The sequence below is a fragment of the Dipteris shenzhenensis genome, chromosome 17 (genome assembly GCF_047967505.1).
Source record: "Dipteris shenzhenensis isolate YYH24624 ecotype China chromosome 17, Dip_SZ_1.0, whole genome shotgun sequence".
Lineage (NCBI taxonomy): Eukaryota > Viridiplantae > Streptophyta > Polypodiopsida > Gleicheniales > Dipteridaceae > Dipteris > Dipteris shenzhenensis.
The window spans coordinates 12,855,153-12,878,327 of NC_141612.1; the positions used below are offsets into that span (position 1 = coordinate 12,855,153).

The window sequence follows — 23,175 nt, forward strand, 5'->3', positions numbered from 1 at the left end:
TATGGACTTCTTGGATTGTGTGGGCATGCTTCTAAGTGAAGAGAAGCCTAGCAACTTCACGTGGCTTGATAGCAAGGCATATGCAACTAGTGACCAGAAGAAGAAACCAGGATGGGATACACGTAAATGCAATTATTGTGGCAAAGGACATATTGAGAGATATTGCTATACAAAGCAACGCGATGAGATCCTAAAGCAAGATAAAGGCAAGGAGATAGCAAATAAGAAACAACTTTCCAAGAGATCAGGGAGGACCTGGGTGGTGACAGAGTTGCTCCGCCGCATTTTCGGGGGCACCACCTTATTCACACCGGCGTTCTTATTGAATACTCGACAAACAACCCATTCCTCTTGCCCACCATCTTCCCACATTAGCACCTAGTGCCGCCGCCACACGCACAATCACATACAATACAAACACTACGCCATAGCTTTACCTTGCCTGCTGATGATCCTGCCCTCGCTGCCACCTTCGACTCATGATCACTACCGTTGTTGCCTAATTCCAGCCTATACTTGTGTATCACCTAGTTTGTCTTCTGCCCCTTCTGTGCCCTTCCCTTGTAGAACACTAGCGTCATTTTCGTCCATGATGGTTGAGGTCGATCACCGCAGTGATCAAGATTGGATCTTTGTGATCACGGGGTTGACTGCCTTGAGGTCTTTGTGAGCAATTGTAGGCCGATGAGTCCTTTCTAGACATAGGTAGGTGTGTGCTCTTTGTGAGTATAGCTTCGATGTTCTGTGTGAGCAAGAAGTTTTTGCTTGATCTCGCACTTCGACTAAGGGAGGGCTTGTTACGTTTTCATCCTCATAGTGCGTGATTAAGGTTAGAGAGGGATCTTCTTATTGCAATCTTATTGGTCGTGATGAGGATCATAGGGTATTGTGATTGGTCCAATATTGAGTCCATGTGAGTTTATGCATAGATGACTACGTGGCTTCATTGCATGAGTTAGGCTACGTAGTAGGAGATGGAGTAGAGTCACCTCCATACTAGCAAGCTCCAGAAGGGGGTTTTGAGAGTCAACTCCCGCGAAATCAATGAGGGAGCTTGGCTCTTGGTGTCTGTATGCAGTCGAGGTCATGAGCATGTAAAGCAACTATTCCCTAACAGTGTTGGTGATCAATACAGTCCTAAGCTAGGCGTGTAAGTAGATGTATTACAGTTGTGTGGTATGAGCCTTTGTGGCCTTCTATAAGCGTTGTGAAAGATCAACAAGCCCTGTAGGGATCAACTCGATGTTTGACAAAAGTTTGAACTATGACTCATTTGATGCCATGGTCTCTCTCCAATTCGTGAGCGTGTGATCCCAATTCTAAAATAAATCGCTTACCTAAGTTTATTGCATGCATCAATTTGTTTGGGCACTAAGCCATCATCCCTCTCTCTCTCTCTCTCTCTCTCTCTCTCTCTCTCTCTCTCATGGTCTCTCAAAAGCCCTCACTATTCACTCTTTGCAGAATCTAAATGAGCATTCAAGCTTCACAATGCCATAGCATGAGTTGGAGAGGTTGGATCCATGAGCTATCAAAACCACATTGTAGGGGAGGACTCCCTCTACAAAATGACCTACTAAGCATGATGAAGCAATGCATGACCTCACAAATGATACGATACCACAACATGACCGTAAAAGAACCAACTCACACACCACCATGAAAGGTGAAGAGGGGAGAGAGAGAGAGAGAGAGAGAGAGAGAGAGAGAGAGAGAGAGAGAGAGAGAGAGAGAGAGCACTTGATTAAACAATACACTCCTTTGTATTATGAGAAAAATGAATACATATCCAATCCCCTTAGGGTCAAGGTTAGGGTTAGTGTTGGGTTCTAACCCTTTTCCTTTTGGGCAATGATTGACGGGTTATCCTACCTTCATATTTCAACTCAACACTTTGAGAATCCAACATATCTCAAGTTTTTTACCATGAATATGGAGTAACAACCCACATTGATTTAAACATCCAACATGAGATTACAACATCCTCATGCCCAAAAAAGCGAACATGTTATGCTTCAAACACCTTGAGGATAAATCAAGTTTTTAAAGGATTAAAAAACCTAGATTCAATCAAAGATGATATAATGGTAACACATTGGATGCAAATACCAGCAAGCACTGAAAGTCAATGCAAGTATGTTATCTTACTTCATATTTCAACTCAACACTTTGAGGATCCAACATATCTCAAGTTTTTTACCATGAATATGGGGTAACAACCCACATTGATTTAAACATCCAGCATGAGATTGGCAACATCCTCATGCCCAAAAAAGCAAACATGTTATGCTTCAGACACCTTGAGCATAAATCAAGTTTTTTAAGGATTAAAAACCTAGATTCAATCAAAGATGAGATAATGGTGACACATTGGATGCAAATACCAACAAGCAATGAAAGTCAATGCAAGTATGTTATCTCTAGAGGAACACATTGTGCTTAAATTATTAAAACACATGTGCACATGGTTGTGGCAACATTCTGAATCACAGTAGCTTATGTTAGAACGGGGCACATACTACAAGGCGGCACTCTAACCATAGGGTTCAAATACCATATTGGACAATGCCAATGGTTTTACTTCACCATGTACTGCATACCCTATCCAACTTTGTCAATGGTTTTACTTCAAAATCCCTATCGAATAGTGTTAATAGTTTTACTTTACCATGTACTACATCAAATTACTTTACCCGCAAAAGACTATGCACATGATATTCAAGCGTGCGTGCATGTGTGTTTGTGTGTGTTTTTGGAAGTTTCAAACCTTCATGCACTATAATTCTATGACATTCAAAAAATAATTCCACAATAGCAAACATGGCCAAACTCTAATTGCATTGCACAAATTAAATCAATTATTGCATATTACTCAAAATGACTCACATGCATACTCTGTGTGTGTGTGTGCACGCGCGCGCATGTGTGTGTGTGTGTGAGAGAGAGAGAGAGAGAGAGAGAGAGAGAGAGAGAGAGATGGAAGTTTATGACATCATAAATGAAACAAATGTAACTAAAAGAGAATCATACGATTCCATCCATAAAAATTAAAGGATTCCATCCATAAAAAGATAAATATCCACAAAATGAAAGGTTCCATGGACGAATCTTTTGCACATTGAAATAAGAACATGAGTCATGACAATCGAGGGCAATTCACAAAAATTACTAGAGTACACATATTAGTTGCATGAACGATATCATTTAAACCTCATCTTAACATGTCTAGCTTGGTACAATAGAAGCATTACAAAGTCCATAATCCAACAAATCACAAATGTTGAATGAGTTGCATACATATACGACCGAGATCAAGGCACCATGTATCGCTGACAATCACTTAGAGAATATCCCAAACAATAAATTAGGCAAACAAGGAAATCTCAAATGGCATCTCCCCTGCTACGACAAATCAACAACATTAATTATAAGTTATAACATGGACATCTACAAATCGTTCGACTCGCATATCACAATCCAATTTCCAATGTCAAGAGGCACAAAAAGCAAGGCGAACATGCTTGAGGCAAAGTACATACAAAAACTCAATACAATGATCTCAAGCAAAGACTACCATCATGAACATGCTTGAGGCAAAGTACATACAAAAACTCAATACAATGATCTCAAGCAAAGACTACCATCATGACTTACTATAGTTTCATGTAACTTGTAATTTTGAGAATAGACTCATAGTCTTGCAATAGATTCCAAACATAGTCCTTCGAGATGATGCTACCTCAAAATTTTATGTTTGATTTTGATGTTTGAACTCATTTCATTTCAAACCTTTGCAATTGTAATTTCAACTACCCTCTGACGTTTTCTTGAATTTAATAAACACACAACTCCATAATCTTGAACTTGCACTAGTAAACAATACCCATAACTTGGAAAACTATGTTGCAACGCTCTAGGTTACTTGTAGCCAAATTTATGAACAAGCATGGCACTATAAGCTGGCTTTGGATTAGACGCACAAAGTTGATCTTAAGTTAAAACCAACAAAGAATCGCGGAGTAGAAATAAGGTAGAAGCAAAGGAAGAAAGGGGGTAACATGGGCTAAGTTTAGAGACACCTGTAAGCGCAAAAATGCTTGTGAATCTCCCACAAACTTGTTACGCGATAGAATTTCATCCTTAATCACACTAAAACATCAAGAATAACGTGCCTGGATATCTTGGACACGTAATACTTGCAACTCTTGTTAGGATGTGTGATATTCTTGAATCATAAAATGCGTGTTTACATCTGTTTTGTGTAATATTTTCAACACTTCAATACCCTGCAATACCTACAAATCCCCTGCAATACTTACATACAACACTGTTCAAGAACAAGTTGTTAATTTTTCAAAAGATTTTCAATACTTCAAACACTTGTTGATTTCAAGATCCATGCTTATATTTATAATCATTTTTACCTTGAACGAACAAAAATTGTCAAACTTGACACAATGCATTGACTTCATAACAGGAGTGACATTGCTTGGTACGGTATAGGAATTCATGGATACATCATTCAACTTAGAAATAGACACATCCAGCTATCTCAATTCTCTTGTGAAAACAAAAGACCATAACCACCCATGCAATCAGTAACTTTGACTAACCAAGCATTGCCTTCAACAATCACTGATGGACTGCCTTTGAGTGATGCCGGATATGATCATCTATAAATGTTGCAATGAAGAAGTATGAATGATCATAGCCAGGCTGCATGTTAAGTATTAATGGCACGCCAGCAACCTTGCAAGCTTCTTGAAAATTTTCAGGCAGTAGCAGCTTTTCATGTAGAAACTTGTCTGCATCACCCTGCCTCAGAACAGAGAAGAATAAGCATAAGAAAAGCATGTGTCGGTTATAATAAATCTACATACTAATGAGCTTGAAGATTACCTACAAATTAAAGTAGGTAAGCATATGAAATCAAATCAACACCTAAAGAAATTGAGTTTCACCCATTCGATAACGACCTTCTAAAGTTCTTAAAGGGGAAGTTAGTAAAAGAGACCTTGTAAATGAGGATAATTGCAGAGTCCTTTTGGTTTGAAATTGTCTTGGAATTGCACACTTATTTTGGCCAATGGAGGCATTTCTCTTGCACTAGACCCACAAACCATTTTGACACTTAATCATGGTGACATTGAATAGTAACTTCGGTTGCAACTGAATTCTCATCTATATCTTGGTCACGACGGGTGAAGAACTTGGAAACGTGGAATCCACATATGAGACACTGGATGTTGACATCCGTGATAAGGCACCAAATGATGATGACTAGTGGAACATTCCAAATACTTACACAAAAAGTTAAATGACTTCAGTGAAAAACAAAGTATACATTTGATGGTTATGTACTTCATAAGAATACACGGAATTGAGGATGCTCAATGTTCAGTTAAGTACCAAAGTTTCACCGACTCATAGGGTTTACCTCAAGATGTCCAGTTGCTAATCCCCACCTTCAGAAAGCTCAACGGATCCAACTATCAACTTTGGATGATGGAGTCACCTTGTATCAAGCAAAACACTACTGGAATGGAGTTGAGACCCGAAGACACCAAGAACACCATCGGAGTGGGATCGAGTCACCTTGTATCAAGCAAAACACTACCGGAATGGAGTTGAGACCCGAAGACACCAAGAACATCATTGGAGTGGTGCGACTACCGCAGATCCACTTGCAATGCAAGATTGCTAGTGCTCTCCACAAATGCAATGCCAAAGCCTCAAGGCTATCACTACAAATGAAACTGCTGACCACAAAATCTAGTTGCAAACGTCGAACAAAATGTGACAGCAAATGCCTGCAAAATGTCCTTGCAATGTGTGCTCAAAGAACCAAATGCACAAAGATTCTTGACTATATGTATTTGAAAATAAACTCCCCACAACAATGTTGGAGATATCATAGCCAAAGAGTGTGAGTGTTGTGTGGTGTGTTGTACTAGGAGATCTAGTGGTGGTTTGATGTGTAAGTGCCACGTATCCCCATGGGACTTAACCCATAGGCTAATATGTGTGTGTTAAAGGCTTGTACTTCACTTGTCTCAGTTGATGACGATGATGATGAATGAATGAGAGCCTTTCATGGTGCTTACATTTGAGTATCACTTCTTCTCTCCCTAGCCTATCTCTCTCTCACTCTCACCATGTTTCTAACATGGTATCAAAGCAGGTCAGCCCTGCCCTAACTCGTGCCCTGCCACATCATCTCCTCCTCCAACCTAACCCTAACTATGCTATGCTCCTTCTGCAGCTGCCTCTGGTTGTCTCTTCCTCTTAGCTCATTTCCGCGTCATTCTGCCTCCTCCATAGCCAACTGCCTCTCCATTTCTTGCTGCCTTCATACCCTTTACAGCCTACCACCTCCTTCATATCTTGGTGCCTCCTTTTGGGAGCTCTTGGAGGTCTAGGCATCGTTGACGGCCTGACAGCCTGTTGATTGGCGCCTCCTTCTGGTCCCTTCTGCACATGTGGAGATTTTCAAAGCCAAAAACAGTTTTTTATTGCTGCTGCTGTGCAGTCGACCACCTGACAGCATTCTCTGCAGTATTTTGAGGCCTTTGAAGAAATTTTCGAGCTGTTTCTTGGCTTCCAGCATATCTACATCAGCTTCCTTTCACATAGGCAACCTGTTTTTGCACTTTGGAGTGCCCTAGTGAGCCATTTTGAGGATTTCGGACATGCTGCAGCAGTCAGTTCTGTATTTTGGGGCATATACTTCCTGCTTTTTGATTCGGGTTCACATTTGGAGCACCACTAGGCATCTATATCTACCCTTTTGCACACAAGGAGTTTGCTATTGTGTTTTGAAGCCCGAGACCAGCCCATTCATTTCTGGTTCTTCATGTCCACTTGCTGCCCGCCTTCACAAAGACCTTTGCCATCATGACTTCATTGTCTTCTAGCTGACTAAGAAGTCACTATCACACATGAGGTATTGGATAGTTGGACTTTCTCTTTGCAATATTACGGTGGAGGGGGGATCAGTCTACTCCTTGCGTGTTGTGTCTCACACTCTTTGCTCTGAAGGAGGGTGTTGGAGATATCATAGCCAAAGAGTGTGAGATGTGTTGTGTTGTGTGTGTGTGTGCGCGCTAGTATGTTTGTGTGTAGCCTATAAAGGCTTCTACTTCACTTGTCTCATTTGATGATGATGATGAATGAATGAGAGCCTTTCATGGTGTTTACATTTGAGTATCACTTCTTCTCTACCTAGCCAATCTCTCTCTCATTCTCACCATGTTTCTAACAAACAATAGCAAAAATCCCAAACTTGGCAGAGGAAAATGGCACCAAAATCAGGGCACAAGAGCTCAAACTCCAACCAAGCTAGTCTTCGCAGTAAATGTCATCAAATACCCTTCTTGTTGATTGTACACCCAAAGAACCACTCAACTGAGTTGACCAGAGTCAATCTGTGAGTGCTCCAGTTCAGACAATTTTGCAACAAAAATGTATAAAAGAGACTCAGCTTGCCCTCAGCTAGATGTCAACCCCCCCCCCCCCCAAAAAAAAAAAAGGCTCAAATTTGCTCCTACCTGAAGGCAACGCTGAATAACGATGGCCAAAGGATGATGGCAGCCAACGAGGAATGAGTGATGCACATGGGGCTGAGCTAGTTGAGATGGCAACCTGCTCTAGTACTGTTGTTCAGTGGAGAGAATGGAGCAGGAAACAAGTGTTGTGTATTTGCAAGAATGATTAATGGATGGAAAGTACAAGATAAGCCATGTACTATATAACCCAACTTAGGACTAAGAGTCCGAAGTGTCCTAACCCTAGATAGGACTAGTACTAAAAGTACTCACTATCCTAACAGCGTAAAATCTAGCCTACAAGGCTCTAGCAGGGAAAATGTGGCAACTCATACTGACAGAGCAAGCGAATACACATTGTTTGAATTTGACAGGTATTGCAAGGAGATCGGGATTAAGAGGCAATTAAGGATGGCCTGGACATCAAAACAAAGGAGGGTGGCAGAACAAAAGAACCAAATGATTGTTGAGATAAGGCTGAGCATTGTTGGCACTAAACCTTGTGGGGAGGAGGCTCTTTCCACATTGGCGTGTTTGAATGTGAAGGTAGCCGTAGCTTTTCTTGAAGCAGTTTTTAGGTGTCCCAGCTTCTTCCCTTCTGTTCAGTTCATGATTGATCCTCCCAGCTAATTCCCTTCCATTCAGTTCATGATTGATCCTCAGCTCTCCATGAGAGTCGGAGATTGTGACTCTTGGCAGCAACCTAGAGACACCGTGATGCTGGGCGAAGGGTCAGTGAATGCTTGCTTTGATTGGCGCAATTAGCTCACGCTGAGGACTTGATTGGAGACGCGCTGGCTCATCTCGGCTACATATACGATGTAGTGGCTCGTGCTTCTACTGTGTGTGTCATAGTTATTGTAAACAAGCTTGTGAAGGCTTGTCTAGCTTCCTTCAGCAGTTTGTGTGGGCTGTGTGTTGGTGTTGGAATGGTCACCTCCCCATCTGTAAGCCCCCATATGAGGAGAGCATGGGGGAGGTAGACCTGGAAATATTGGGGCTGCCACATGGGCAGCACATGAAAAGCTGTCAAGACAATGGGCAGGCCATGGACCTGCAATTCGAGGTGCAGCATGGCGATCTGTTTGGGCAGGCTTGTGCACAGGGTTATTGCCTGCAGCAGGTCCTGAAAAAGGCGCGGACCTGTACAGCTGCAGTACAGCTGCATGGCGGGGGTCTATGGGCAGGCATAAGGCCTGCAAACAGGCCTGCAATAGGCGCAGGAAGGGGCAAAGGCAGCAGCCCAAAAGGGGCTGCCAAAGGCCCTTTTATAGGGCTGGTTGGACCAGCCAACCAAGCAGTTTGTGACAGACCAGGTCGGCCCAAACAGACCTAGGGGTCGGCCCTACCAGGTCGGTCCATTTCAGGCCCCTTCGGAACTATAAAAGGAGGGCCTCCAGCCCTCATTTGATCATCACTTGGAGCAGCAGTTCAGGGAGCAGAAGCAGCAGCAGATCAGCCACTTGTGAGCCTCTATCCAGAAGGAGACAAGTGAGCTGTAGAGCTGCAGACCTAGCTCAGAGTGCTGCCCACCTAGGCTGGTGCAAAGACAGCAAGGTGAAAGGGATCTAGACGGAAAGTCTACTTACGCTCAAGGTGGAGCACGCAGGCTCAAGTCTAGAGATAGCCAGCAGATACGAGAAATACCTTGTGGTAAGATCAGAGGACCACACCATTGGTGGGACTCTGGATCTATATCTTTTGTATTGTGTCCATAGCTTTGGACAGAAATACATTATTTTGGTGGTTTCTCTGGCTAGTTGGTTCATTGTCTATTGATGAGTCTACACATCTATTCTATGCACATAAGCTGAAGAAGTTTGTGATTCCACACCCCACACCACACTGTGTGAGCTCCTGGGCTATTCTTTCAGTCTTCCGTTGTACATACCCTCTGTTCGGTCATTTCTAACATGGTATCAGAGCCCAAGTAGGAGGCTCACAAGTGTGGGAGCCTGAAGGCAAGGACCTTGCTGAAGGACGACCTTGATTCAGAAGCTCTAGGGAATCGACTTCCACGACTAGAGGATTGTACCCTTGCAAGAAGGAGGGTGACTCAGGTTCAGTCAAGTGTGTTCAAAGTTCTGGTCTACTAAAATTGAGTTTGGTTGACTTTGCTGTGTGGTATAAACAACAGAGATGTCAATCTCTACAGCCTCTTCAACCCCTACTCTCCCTTCCTCCTCTCCCAGTTTTCTCTCATTCGCTATCCCTAACTTTGGAGAGTCTAGGAAACTGGACGAAACCAACTACCAGATCTGGAAAGTGAAGATCCGGAGTCATTTAGTGGCTCAGAAGTTGTGGAAGCTGATCACAAGAGGACATGGTGGACAAGCAAGGGGAGATAGTCATGGCAGTAGACAGAGAGGAGCTCGAAGCTTGGGAAGACAAAGGTGCCCATGCCCTGGCATTAATCATAGGGACTACGGCGGACTCTGTTCTTCCACATATCCAGATGGCCGAGACCTCAGTAGACGGGTGGGCCACTCTGACGGATTTGTACGAGATGGACAACACCTCTCGGATTTTGCTTCTTCAGCATCAACTCTACAATTTTGATATGGAAAAAGGCGATACGGTACATAGCCGCTTGACGAAGGTCAAGGTGGTGAGGGATCAACTAGTAGCAGTTGGTCAGAAGACAGACTTATGCCATTTGGCCTTGATGGTACTGAGGAAACTGCCTCACAGTTTCAAGAGCTTTGTTATGGCTATGACAGTAGGACAGAGGACCAAACCTCGGCGATACGGTACATAGCCGCTTGACGAAGGTCAAGGTGGTGAGGGATCAACTGGTAGCAGTTGGTCAGAAGACAGACTTATGCCATTTGGCCTTGATGGTACTGAGGAAACTGCCTCAGAGTTTCAAGAGCTTTGTTATGGCTATGACAGTAGGACAGAGGACCAAACCTCTGACGTTTGAGGAGTTGGGTCCATTACTGCTACAGGAGGAAGCTCGGGAGAAGCTCTACAACGAGGACAAAGACGACAAGGCAATGCTGGCGAAGGATTATGCTGGCAAAGAAAAGGGCAAGCTGAACAGTGGCAAGTTCAAGAAAGACGACTCTAATGACGAGGAGACTTCAAAGAGCAAGCAGAAGAAGAAGTGCTTCTACTGTGATACGCCAGGACATTTTGCAAAGGGCTGCAGAAAGAAAAAGGTGGATCAGAAAAACAAAAAGGAGTCCGACTCAGATTCAAAGGGAGAGGCCAAAGCAAATGTGGTAATCAAAGAGTTGTTCCTGGTGACATGACCGAGTGTTACCGAGTTCAGATATGTTGACCAAAAAACCACAGGGAGGATGTTTGACATAGAGATGTGGGTCGACGAGGAGTTAGATGCCTTTGTGAAGGTGAAGGACAGCATGGAGCGCTTGGTACCTTCTAGGTGTGTGGCTGTCGACACTGACACGAGGGTGGATTCCATGGAGGGCCCTGGGTTCTCATGGTCAAATGGATTCTGTACTTCAAAAGGGGATACTACACGATTACACAGGCTCTTGGTGGGTGCCTCAATGAGGTACAGGGTTTGCTTTCAAGGCAAACACACAGGCAATACAACAGTCTAGTATGTACTTGATATTTTGCATTTAAGCCTTTATATTATGCTGTGGAGAGACTCTGCTCTTCATTTGTCTCAGGTGATACGAGATTGGAAGGAATTGGCCTTCTTCAAAGGCAAAAGGGGAAGTATTGGTGCTTCTTCAAATCTCGGACGCAGATTGCTAGAGGACAAAGAGTACTAAAGCTAGAAGAGTACCTGCTTGAGAACTCAGTGAGAGTTCATGGTCCAGGTTATCTGGAAATATTCATTGGTTGCAGACCTTGCCAAAGGAACGACGGGTTGAAACAGACCCTAAGAGCATGGTGCCTAGAAGACTCCAGGTTATTCACTCATTATGAGGGGGACAACTGGAAGATCGTGACGGCTGGATTGCTCGAGTTCGAAGGCGGGAACGTGACTGAAGGAGGCCGTGCCAGGAAGTGCTACCAAAGATGGACCTGTGTACCAGGATGGTGTGCGGAAGCAGAACCTGACCTGATGGAGCAAGAGCCAGTGGATGAAAGGCCACGAAAAGATTTCGACATCGAAAAGTTCAAACGGACTACTACGACCAAGGAGTTATTGGAGCATCGTCATCGACGTGTTGGCATTGGGCTTGGATGTGTCGGTGAGAGGGGGTGTTGGAATGGTCACCTCCCCATCTGTAAGCCCCCATATGAGGAGAGCATGGGGGAGGTAGACCTGGGCAGCACATGAAAAGCTGTCAAGACAATGGACAGGCCATGGACCTGCAATTGGAGGTGCAGCATGGCGATCTGTTTGGGCAGGCTTGTGCGCAGGGTTATTGCCTGCAGCAGGTCCTGAACCCGCGGACCTGTACGGCTGCATCGCGGGGGTCTATGGGCAGGCATAAGGCCTGCAAACAGGCCTGCAATAGGCGCAGGAAGGGGCAAAGGCAGCAGCCCAAAAGGGGCTGCCAAAGGCCCTTCTATAGAGCTGGTTGGACCAGCCAACCAAGTCAGTTTGTGACAGACCAGGTCGGCCCAAACAGACCTAGGGGTCGGCCCATTTCAAGGCCCCTTCGGGCCTATAAAAGGAGGGCCTCCAGCCCTCATTTGATCATCACTTGGAGCAGCAGTTCAGGGAGCAGAAGGAGCAGCAGATCAGCCACTTGTGGGCCTCTATCCAGAAGGAGACAAGTGAGCTGTAGAGCTGCAGACCTAGCTCAGAGTGCTGCCCACCTAGGCTGATGCAAAGACAGCAAGGTGGAAGGGATCTAGACGGAAAGTCTACTTACGCTCGCTCTGCGTACCCTCTGTTGGGTCATTTCTAACAGTTGGCCCTTGTTCGTCTTTTCCAAGTGTGGTGATATTCTGCGAGTGTCGTAGAATACCTTTCCTTGCTGGGAATTGAAGTTAAGAGACTGTAAGGTTCTTCAGGTTCCCATTTTGTATCATGAGAATACTGTTGCCATTGCATAACGGGTTTTTCATCTTTAAAAAAAAATGAAAGTAGTGTGGATTAGTATGACCTGTCAATGCATTACCACCCATTTGTATGAAAGGTAGAATGAAGCTCTTCCAATCATACATTCTTTTGAGCCTCTCACATTCTATACTTTCCTTATGACCACCAACTTGCCTGCCATCTCTTCTTACCAAGTCATCTATTGTCTCCACATCCTTGCATTTAAGCTCTCTTGAGACTGTGCTAAAAACCTGATCGATATCCTTATGTGTATGCCCAACATACAAAAATCCACATTCGACCTCATTGAAGATTCGATGAGCAACTAGCATGGAGCAGAATGCAAACATGAGTGCATTCTTATTTTCTCGCCAGCAATTATCAGCTTGTATTCCCAAAGTCGGTGGTAGGCGACCTTTTTCTACATGTACATTGCGAATTGCCTTCATAATAGATGTTACAACTTGATTGCTATCATGTAGAGGCAAGGAATCAATCCATATATCTGCAAAGAACTTAATTCCATGCACTAACACTCCACATAGATGTGTCTTTAGAAAGTGCTTTCCTTGTAATTTAGGTGGAGTGGCAACAAAACGAGGCGATGTTGTTGTATTCTGATCCATGCCATCTACAATAAGGCACATGTAGTCATCGGGATGCGAAATAGCTTGCTCCTTCCAAAATGCATATTTTTGTCTGGAATGTCGAATAAGGTCATGATGAGATTTTTGGTTTTTTTTGTATAATTCCCTTTGATTTGGACATGTTGCACTCTCAATCGCTCGCTTTAAATCATCACAGACATTGCACTTTGACATTTTTTGCCTCCTTGGGATTTTAACATATCCAAAGTTCTTCTTCCAAAGAGTATACAAAGTATGAGAAGAAGCTACGGCATCCCCTCTTTGCCTTTTCTTTTCTGCAATAGAGTCAAATACTTCGAGCTTTGTCAAGCCCATTGGAAGGTGCATTTCAGTGATCGCGTCACCGTTAGGGAGTTTGGTAGATATATGAGGTTGAGGTAAAGCATTTTCATGTATGAAGTCTTGCAAAATTGCTGCTGCCCTAACAATTGAGATTCTTGATTTGGACCTTCCTCTATTACCATGAATGCTAAATTTGTTGCTGCCCTTTGCCTTGGTGACTAAATCCCAATATGTACCATGGGATAATTCAGTAATATTGCGATATGCCTTATTGCAAATCTTTTTTCCATTTACGAGAGGTTTTACCTTTTGTCTTGAACTTAGTCTTTTATTGCCATTCTGAAGAAAGCAAGAGAGACTTGTGAGAAGGTATTCATTTCTTTCGCTTCCTCTTCTTTGCCACATGTGTCCTCTACATTCCCTGATGTCTGCAAGATCAATGAAGCACATACATCTTCGCTTGCAACATAGATATCCCAATGCATTTAACATGTTCTCCTCCTTCATTACTCTCTTCCTCTTTGGTTGGTTTTGTGGATTTGCTTTCTCTTCATGCATATGTTTGACCATTTTCGTTCCTCATGCATGTTGTTATCTGTATTTATGCACTTCTTCTCCTCACATTTGTTTGTAACCAAGCATCCATGATTGGTCGTTGCATCCTTGGCCATATCACAATCAAAGTTAAATATTGAATAATCCTCTGTTGATCTCATCCTCGTTTTTAACATACTCTTAGGACCATTCAATGAATTCAATATTGTACGAGAGTATTGAGAACCTTGAAACTCTTCCACTCCTGAGAGAACATTGCTCATTGGGACATCTTGCATGGCTTTCACAAATCCACAAGCTTGATTGACACCAGATTTATTAATATGCATAAACTCGTCCACACTTGACAAGACATCGCTATTGAAACCTTTGCCCTTCTCACTGTGCAAGAATTCATCCACCCCAGATAAGGCTTCGCTTCTAAAATCATTTTGTTTCTCGGAACCAATGAACTCATCCACTCCAGATAAGATGTCACTTCTATAATTGAGTACATTGACCCCCACGGATAAGGTTCCTGTAAGACAACGCCATAGGAAAAGCTTTTGCTTCAGAGGCAATTTGCTCCTCCATAAATTGCGGAGATTCTTTCGCCACCAAGCAAGTGATTTTGCCATATGCCAAAGAGAATTAGAATGTAAGTGAATCCATGGTGACGGCTGGAGGAAAGAGTATGTCGTCCTCACCGTTAGGTCAGAAAGAGTAACAGGACGAGAATTTGAGCCCACCGGGTGTAGCTGCCAATCGTGTAATCGGTCCCTGTTAGATAAAGGAGGGATGGGAAGAAAAGGCTGCAGCAATTCAGCAATTTTTCCCCAAATAAACCTGTGATGCATGGCTAGTGGATAGGAAGCCATGGCCTGAGGGAAGGAAAGCATTTGACCAGTAGCATCAACAACGTCATTTATACACCTGATCCCCAATTTGCTGAGATTATATGCCTGAATCTTGGAGGGACAATGGAGGATCAAAAACAGCACTCCAGTAAATACTTTCTTGCCGAAGGGAATTGGCTTGAGACAAAACGGAAGGGGCCCAATGAGCATGCGAAAGGACCTATTTCCAATCGCTAATAAGTGAAGTAGCAAAAGGGCAACCCGGGATAGAGCCTATGGGCTGCAGCCCTTCCTTCCCTGGGTCAAAGGATAGCCCTTCTTCAGATTCACAGACAGCTATGTGTTTTTTGAGGACTCCAACCCAATTGAGTGAAAGCGGGGGAGTGGCTGAGGTAGAAGCTTGGCCTGGAGTAGGAGTAGATGCATCCCAGTGGCGAGATTGAAGGGGTCTTTGCCTGAAAACCCGCTTGGGCTGTAAGAAGCCATCATTATCAGGAGCCTTCTCTTTCTCTTTACCTTTGTCCTTGGCTTTAACTATGGCTGGGATTTGTGAAGCCACTTTTCCAGCTTTAGAGGCATTTTTATCCAGATTCTTAGACCCAATAGTCTCTTGCTTATGAGCTGGCTGAACCATTGGAGGAGGTATGGCAGTGGCTGGAGGAGGATGCAAGACAGTAGGGCATTCAGAGGCCAAATGCCCGTACTTATGGCATGAAAAACAAGCACCTGCAAAAATTCCCCATTTCAATTCAAAGTACTTTTGCCCCATTGGCAAACCTTCAACCTCCACTGCACACACACTTGCATCAAGTGCATATGGGATGAGTCCCATAGTAACACGTGGCACTCACACATGGCTGACACAATGACTAGTACTAGATCTTCTAGTACTACACACCAACACATCACATCAACACACTCTTTGGCTATGATATCTCCGACACCTCCCGTTCAGAGCAAAGAGTGTGAGACCCAACACGCAAAGAGTAGACCAATCCCCCCTCCACTGCAATACTACAAAGAGCGAGTCCAACTATCCAACACCTCCCATGTGATAGTGACTTCTCAGTCACAGCTTGCAACCGGCAAGGGCAAACAATCACTCATCACCCCTCCTTACTTTGAACTGGGAAGTCAATACCATCAAACCCAAGTAAAAGACAATACATTCATTTTTGGGGGACCACCCAGGAGTAGCTGCTTGCATCTCCTCAGGGGGCTCTTCAAGTTCAGCATGTTCTTCAGCAAGGAGATTGGCATGGTGGTTCTCTTGTTCATGTTTCTTCTTCTTGAAGCAATGAGCCTCAATATGTTCTTTCCTCTTGCAAAACCTGTAAATAATATTCTTGTTGGTCTTCCATTTGCTTATGGAAGCTCCCAATGATGTTGCACATCATACAGATCATCACATTAGTGCACCAGTTGCAGATGCAGCTTCTCCCTCTAACTCAGCGGTAGCCCCTCTCTTGGACCTGGCACTTGATGATTTTTCTCCGACTAGAGAGGCCCCCGCAGCTTTCCAAGATCATGGCATTTCAAAGCAGTGCCTTCCTTCAGCTCTCCTCTTGGATAGAGGGAAAGGGGTTGTGTACACTATAGATCCGCTTCCCTCTGAAGGGATTCTTCGCACCCCTATGACAAGCTTGGTTCACAGAAACTCTTTCGCAGCCCTGGCAAATATCACGGACTTCCCGGAGGGGGATTTTGTAGCTTCTACTTTTGGTGAGACAGTGCAACCTACACCCCCTTGTGTCTGCATCACTCTCTGAAGCTCGTCAATGTAGAGGCCAAACAAGGTAGGCGACAAAGGACACCCTTGTTTGACCCCGATGGTGCTCATGATCTCGTCTGTCCACCCGGATCTTGCCCGAACTCTGCCAGAAACTCTCTCGTAAAGTGCCATGACAGCCCAAATGAAAGTGGGAGTGGATAGATCATGGGCACCGAGAGAGGGGGATTCCCTTCTTTTGTTTCACGGTTGCTAATGCCAGGAGATTTCAGTTCAGCAGTAGGGGTTGGATTCCCTCCAGAGCCCCCCATTGGGACAGCTTCTTCGTCACCGCAGATTTGCATAGGAACTTCTGGAGAAGGCTCTGGAAATCCCTCAAAAATAGAAAGATCACTCTTTTCTTTTGGCTTTCTATTCATGGAGGGATTGCAGTGAACCTGTGCAGATCATGATTTGGGGCTGACCCTACTTGCCCTCGTTGTCATTCTGCAGAGGAGTCAGTCCCATTGACGTCATCAGCACCCCACGGTGGGTATAGACTATAGTATAAACATATGCTCTCACAAATATGAATCCACACCCCCACACCCACTTGAGCATCCATTTATACAAAGTCTTCGTACAGAGTTTCTGTCAGCACTCCGGAGGTGAAGGGTAGACTCAGGCCAGCATTAAAGGAGAGGCTAATTAAAAAGTAGTCCAAAATCAAAAAGTAGCCCAATGAAATTGGCTAGCTCATGAATAGGAGTTTATGATATTATCTGTGCCTTTAAAGCATGGAGATATTATTTCTATGAGTTTAAAGTTCTACGTCTATGTCGATGTCAATCATGACACTCAAGTTTTCTTGTAAACACCTAGATTTGTGTCTTTTATCATCTACTCCTCTCCACATGTTATTAGAGAGAGAGTTTGGAGGAGAATCTGTGCTCAAGTAACATTTCTTTCTTAACAAATGAACTTTTGAGTCCATCCTAGGAGGGTCAAGCTCTTTCTACATCAAGAAGATGATAAGCGCCTTGTTACAAGCTTGGAGCTCATGTAGAGACTCCATCACAATAACTTGCTCTATTCTAGTATGACAAGACACAAATTTTGAAATGCAATCGGTCTTGAATTCCCAATAAGCCAAATCGATTAGTCATTGTAATCATGGGACAGCAACCAGCTTGATTTTTGTACAAAAGGGATGACGAAACAAAGTATGCCTTCTCAGAAACTCAGAGAAGCTCCATTTTGCAGGTCCTCAGTATTATTTCTACTAGAACCTATTTGGACAATCAATGATAGCAAGTGTAGTTCATGTGTCAAAATTTTGTCCAAAGAAATTTACCAACAAAGATGACAATATCCATTGGGTACTTTACAATTATACCAGCTCAATTTTTATGCATATATGAGCTGCCTACAATATTTGGCGAGTTAAAACTAACTCTCTAGATGTAAAGTTTGGCTAGAATTCTAACAACGCTAAAATTACCTGGTCAATCAAAATAGTTGTCTTAGGCCCCTTGTAATTCTTCACCAATTCTGTAGCATCGTATTCCTGAAACATAGTAATACCATTTCAATAATGGAATTTGGCTTTGGCTCATGCCAACAGACACAAATGAGAAAATGCTTTGCAATAAAATTGGATGAGATTACCTTTTAACACATTCAACCTTAAATTCTTTCACATTAAAAGGAATCATGGTTTCTCTGTCCTTTAAAATTCTTTGAACCCTCCATCCAAAAGTATTACATTGCATTCAACAAGGGGCCAACCTTTACAACAACCGCACTTGTTGTATCATCACATGAAAAGCACAAGAAACTAGAAACGTAAATGGATTGCTTGCAGTACCACGTTCTCTATCTTTCCCCCTCTCCCACTCCCACTGCTCTCTCTGTTCTCTTACCCCCTCCTCCTTTCTCTCTCACACCATCAATAGCACATCATGGCCCCAAAAAGCATAGGATCACACATTTCTTTACAAGGAAGGATCCCACATCGAGTGATCATCGCGAGACATAGGTCTATGAGACCAATCTTATTAGCTGTTAATCAATAGCACGACATCTACAAGGCTCGCATAGGCATCCCATTCTAGTTACTCTACTCACTGCATCACAGCTTTAGGCAACTAACCACACCCAAAAGATGCGTCCACATGCCAGAGCAAAGGGGGACAACAAATCAAACGTGCTACCAAAGCACCACGATTCTCAATGGGACCCCTCTAATGCCATGTGCAACTTAGATCACTCATGATAGACCAAACATGGGGCCGGGCTATCTAAGATATACATGACATACAACCGAGCTCTGTGGCTCTTTCCATCCATCTCAATGTATTTACAGCTTTTTCTCTAGTTTACAATACATATACAAAGCTATGCTGGAAGCCTACAGTCCCCCTATATGGGGTGTTCCAAGCACAATGTGTTTCAGCTTTTGGTATAATAGGCCTTTTTTTGTCTTTTGCAAATGATATGCATAGCTAGGGGACCTAAATGCTAAGATCAGAGACATGCAGACAGAGATCTGTAAATTTCCAGGAGAAAGCTACACAGGGCGCAACTCTCTTCTGAAAATTTGATGCGCTATTGCTTTACTCACAGCTCTCTTCCTCTCTGCAAACAATCTCTCTCTCTCTCTCTCTTTCTCACTCTGCACACATTAGGGCCCAAGACAAAACGTCAGGCTGGACCCTTATATCTTGAGAGCATTCTAAGTACATGAGTTCAGCGTACAAATTCAAATTGTGAAGAATTTACAAGAGCTCTCAGGCTCGATTCTTTTGGCAACATGCCAAGTGTCAAAATATCTAACTAAATTTTAGTTACATCCCTCTAAGGGAAAAACTCTAGGATCTTCGAAGCACTTGGTCATGCGAACAAATCTTGGTCGCTTGCTAGGCTCCTTATGGCTTGGGTGTTCAACCCCTCTTAGTACCTACAACAATTAATTAAAGCGCACATAGCCATGGCACCCATTAATCATTAGCGCTTTTGCATGCAAATAAATTCTAGACTAATCCTAGTCTCTAAGGGTGTCCCCACCAAGTCAAACATGTGCACATAACATAAAACAATTTCTTTGGTCGACCAAGGTCAACCCTCTTGGTCGTAATTAAGGGTCTTGACCATCAGTCGAAGCGCCTTAATTATGGCCAAGTCTCTCAAACCGAGGTTGGCAAATCTTGGTTAACAGAAGTTGAAATCTTGGCGTAAGCCAATTCTCGTTGATCGAAGTCAACACTCTCTAACGGAGTCAACGCTTTGGTTCTTTGGTCAACCGTAGTTAACCATATTGGCAGAAGCCTAGTTTTCCTAACTGAGGTTAGGCTTACTTAATCAAAATTAAGTATCTTTGTCCGAAGTCGATACTTTGACTAAATAAACATAAGTTTTTGAACATAATTAAATAAACGAAGAACTCACTAATTATCTGAAACTTTGACTTTGGAATATTTACAACTTAGTGACATCCCCTCGGCTTCTATTCGGTAGACCTCAACTGAAAAGCTTCCTTGTAAATAACCAAAAGCTGTGGATGATCAGACAACATGTCTTCATCCATCCACTTGGCATCCAATGCCGAATCACTTTTAAAATTTACAAGATACCTGTAAAATTCCTTGCCTTGGGGGCCTTTGCGTACAATATGATACACAATTTGTTTTTTTTTTTTTTTTCAAGAAAGAGACTTCTATTAAGTAAGAGAAAAAACCCGCGAGAGCAAGCTCAAAGCGGAATACATCATGAAATCAATCATGAGGTTAAATAAACCCCCTCAAAGTGAGGTGGAAAACAACCAAGGCCGAGGCTGAAAGTGCCACCTCGACCCTGTAGGAGTCTCAGAGAAGAAAGGAGAATCCTTCCATTCCCTGAAGAAACAAGCTCTCCTAACTGAGGCTGCACGGGAATCTCCCTGCATACTTGTCCATACGGCCATCAAGGTATGTACGGTGTCTGTCCAGATACTAGCCAATGTGTGCGAGGGATGAACCTGAGTTCCCTCCAATGCCTCTGTGCATCTGGCTCTCCAAATATGCCAGGCTACTATGCTCGCTGAAATCTCCCAAGAGATATCCACAGAGGCATGTACAGCTGCAAAAGGAAGGTGTGGTATTACATCCAAAGAACAGGACTCAACCTGATGACGTCGAATCGAAATGGCCCGATAGGAGTTAAGTCTCTCATAGAATACCTGAGGGCCTGTAAGAGAAAGCCAAGCCACTGAGCCCCATGTCATAAAGAATCGGGAGTGGGCAAAGCGACTGAAAATCCTGGCTACGCCCATCCAAATCATCCTCACCTGTCTGCAATCCCATAAGCAATGCTGAATAGTCTCCAAAGCAGAGAGGCAACGAGGGCAAGTAGGATCGGCTCTGAACCTGGATCTCCAAAGGTTCACTGCAATCCCACCATGGATAGAAAACCAAAAAAAAAGAGTGATCTTTCTATTCCTGTGGGATTTCCAGAGTCTCTTCCAAAAGCACCTCTGTAAATCCGCAGTGATATCAATGTCTCCCAATGAGGAACTCTGGAAGGTCTCCAACCTCTACTACTGAGCTGAAATCTCTTGGCATTACTGACCATGTAACGAAAGAAGGGGATGCTCTTCTCTCGATGCCTTGCCTCAATCCACTCCCACTCTCCAAGGTCCCACTGTAAATACCTAATGGGAGCTCCCCCGTAGAGCCAAAGCCTCCAAGATCCAGTGGAGAGAAGCCGAGGGTCTGGGTCGAGGAACCACTCTGAATCTGATCCCTGCACCAAAAGACCTACAACCCTGATAGGCTGAAAAGCATACTCAAGCAAGATATCCTCCGTGGACCTGAGCAATCTATCACCATCATGCACACTAAAAACCAAAGCATCCTCATGTGCATCTCAAAAGGCCAAAACCTGAAGAGGAACACCGCTTCTCGTAAAAGTACCTGCCCAAGTGGAGCAAGTGAGTGGCATATCATCTGTGTCTACCCAATTCGCTAGAAGGGCTTCCTCAATCTGCAAGATCCTCCCTGCACCCCCTCTGAGATGTCCTGTCAACTGAGATCTGGTCTCCTTTGAAAGCCTGCGGAAAGTTTTCCATGACCCCAATGATGAGGCGGGTCCCCTCTCCCACCTGGACCACCACATGTAGAGTGAGGCACCAAGTAGTCTGCCATGATCATCCAATATACTGTCATTCCACATGATCGGTTGCCTATCAATCTCTTCACGAGAGGAATGAGGAATCCTCCGAAGAGTGCTCATGAAACTAGCCCATGCTTTCAGTATGGCAACCATGAGAGGGGACGAAGGTGATCTGAGGTGTGCTGTGGTGAAAATCCACCTAATACTGCTCATCCAGTCTCCTCCCGAAGAAGGTGTGCACGAATGTATGCTGCTAATAAAAAAGACCTTCAACGGCTCCTGCCCTGGCATAAGTCCCCGCACCACCATCTTGCAGAGTAAAGCTCTGCACTGTAAATCTCGATCAGTAATAGTGAGACCCCTTCCTATGTAGGAAGGATGAGGGTCTCCCAAGCCACCCTAGCTAACGCATCTGGTGCCATCAAGCCCACTCCAAAGAAAATTTCTGATCGGTCTTCTGAGCTGAGTGATGCAATCCCTAGAACGGCACCTACATGAACAAACAAACCAGGCCAAGGGACCTGGTTGACCACCACAACTCTAGAGGCAAGATCCAGCTTAACTGAGCTCCAAAAAAGGAGCTTCCTCCTGATGCTCTCCAACACGGGAGCAAGCTACTGCGTGGAAGAAATAATCTAAGCCGACCTGGCATCCCAAATACCTGACTAGCACACCCCTCTCAGCCCAAGTGAATCCTATGTCAAGCCCCCAAACTAGAGTGCCTCATCACTCATCCAAAAGCCATTGGATTTATGCCAATTTATCTGCACCCCCGCCATCAAGCAAAATAAATCCAATGCTGAGCGTCTGTGGTATGGCATCCAAGTAAATTGTTGTGTCATCTGCCAACTCACTGTCAAGTAGCTCCTCTTTCCTTCTGATGGGAAGTCTCAGCCCAAAGATGTCAGCTTAAGATCTAACATAGATACTCATAGCTTCAGCCACGAACAAAAAAAGAAAAGGAGCAAGGGGACATCCCTCACGTACTAATCTGTAAATCTGAAATCTCTCACCCCTTACCCCACCAATAAGTACCTGGCTGTGAGCTGATCTGTACAAAGAGGAAACATCTCTGATCCAAGCATCAGTTAAGCCAAAACGTAGAAGGGTTTCCTCCAAAAAACCCCAATCTACTTTGTCATAAGCTTTCTCAAAATCCAAGAGTAGAATGGCTAGATCCTGGCCGCTCTGCATGGCCCACTCTGAAGCTTCCCAAAAAGAGAAAATGATATAAAAAATGCTTCTACCATGCACAAATCCCGTCTGAGTGTCATGGATAAGATCTGGGAGAAGGGGCTACAATCGGAGGCTGATTGCTTTGGCCAGAATCTTGTAACATGTCCCCAGAAGAGTGATAGGCCTCCACTGGGACACTAAATTTCTGCAACCCTCTTTCAGGATAAGGTGGATGAGACCCTCTGTGAGTGACCCAGGCGTCTCGCCAAAGTCCCAAATGCCCTGCAGGGCTGCAATAATGTAGTCT

At 44.0% G+C, this 23,175-nt stretch overlaps 1 protein-coding gene across 5 annotated transcripts in view; it reads right to left on the reverse strand.

The window, feature by feature from the left end:
* Positions 1-4,377: 4,377 nt before the first annotated feature.
* The window catches only part of SFGH (S-formylglutathione hydrolase), a 75,053-nt gene continuing 56,255 nt past the window's right edge, over positions 4,378-23,175 (reverse strand). For all 5 annotated transcript variants that reach the window (XM_087388277.1, XM_087388278.1, XM_087388281.1 and 2 more), the window contains exons 7-8: positions 18,046-18,111; positions 4,378-4,815 (exon numbers count right to left, since the gene is read on the reverse strand). In XM_087388277.1, coding sequence (XP_087244403.1) covers positions 4,633-4,815; positions 18,046-18,111 — 249 coding nt within the window. In that variant the 3' untranslated portion in view covers positions 4,378-4,632. The remainder of the gene's footprint in view (positions 4,816-18,045; positions 18,112-23,175) is intronic.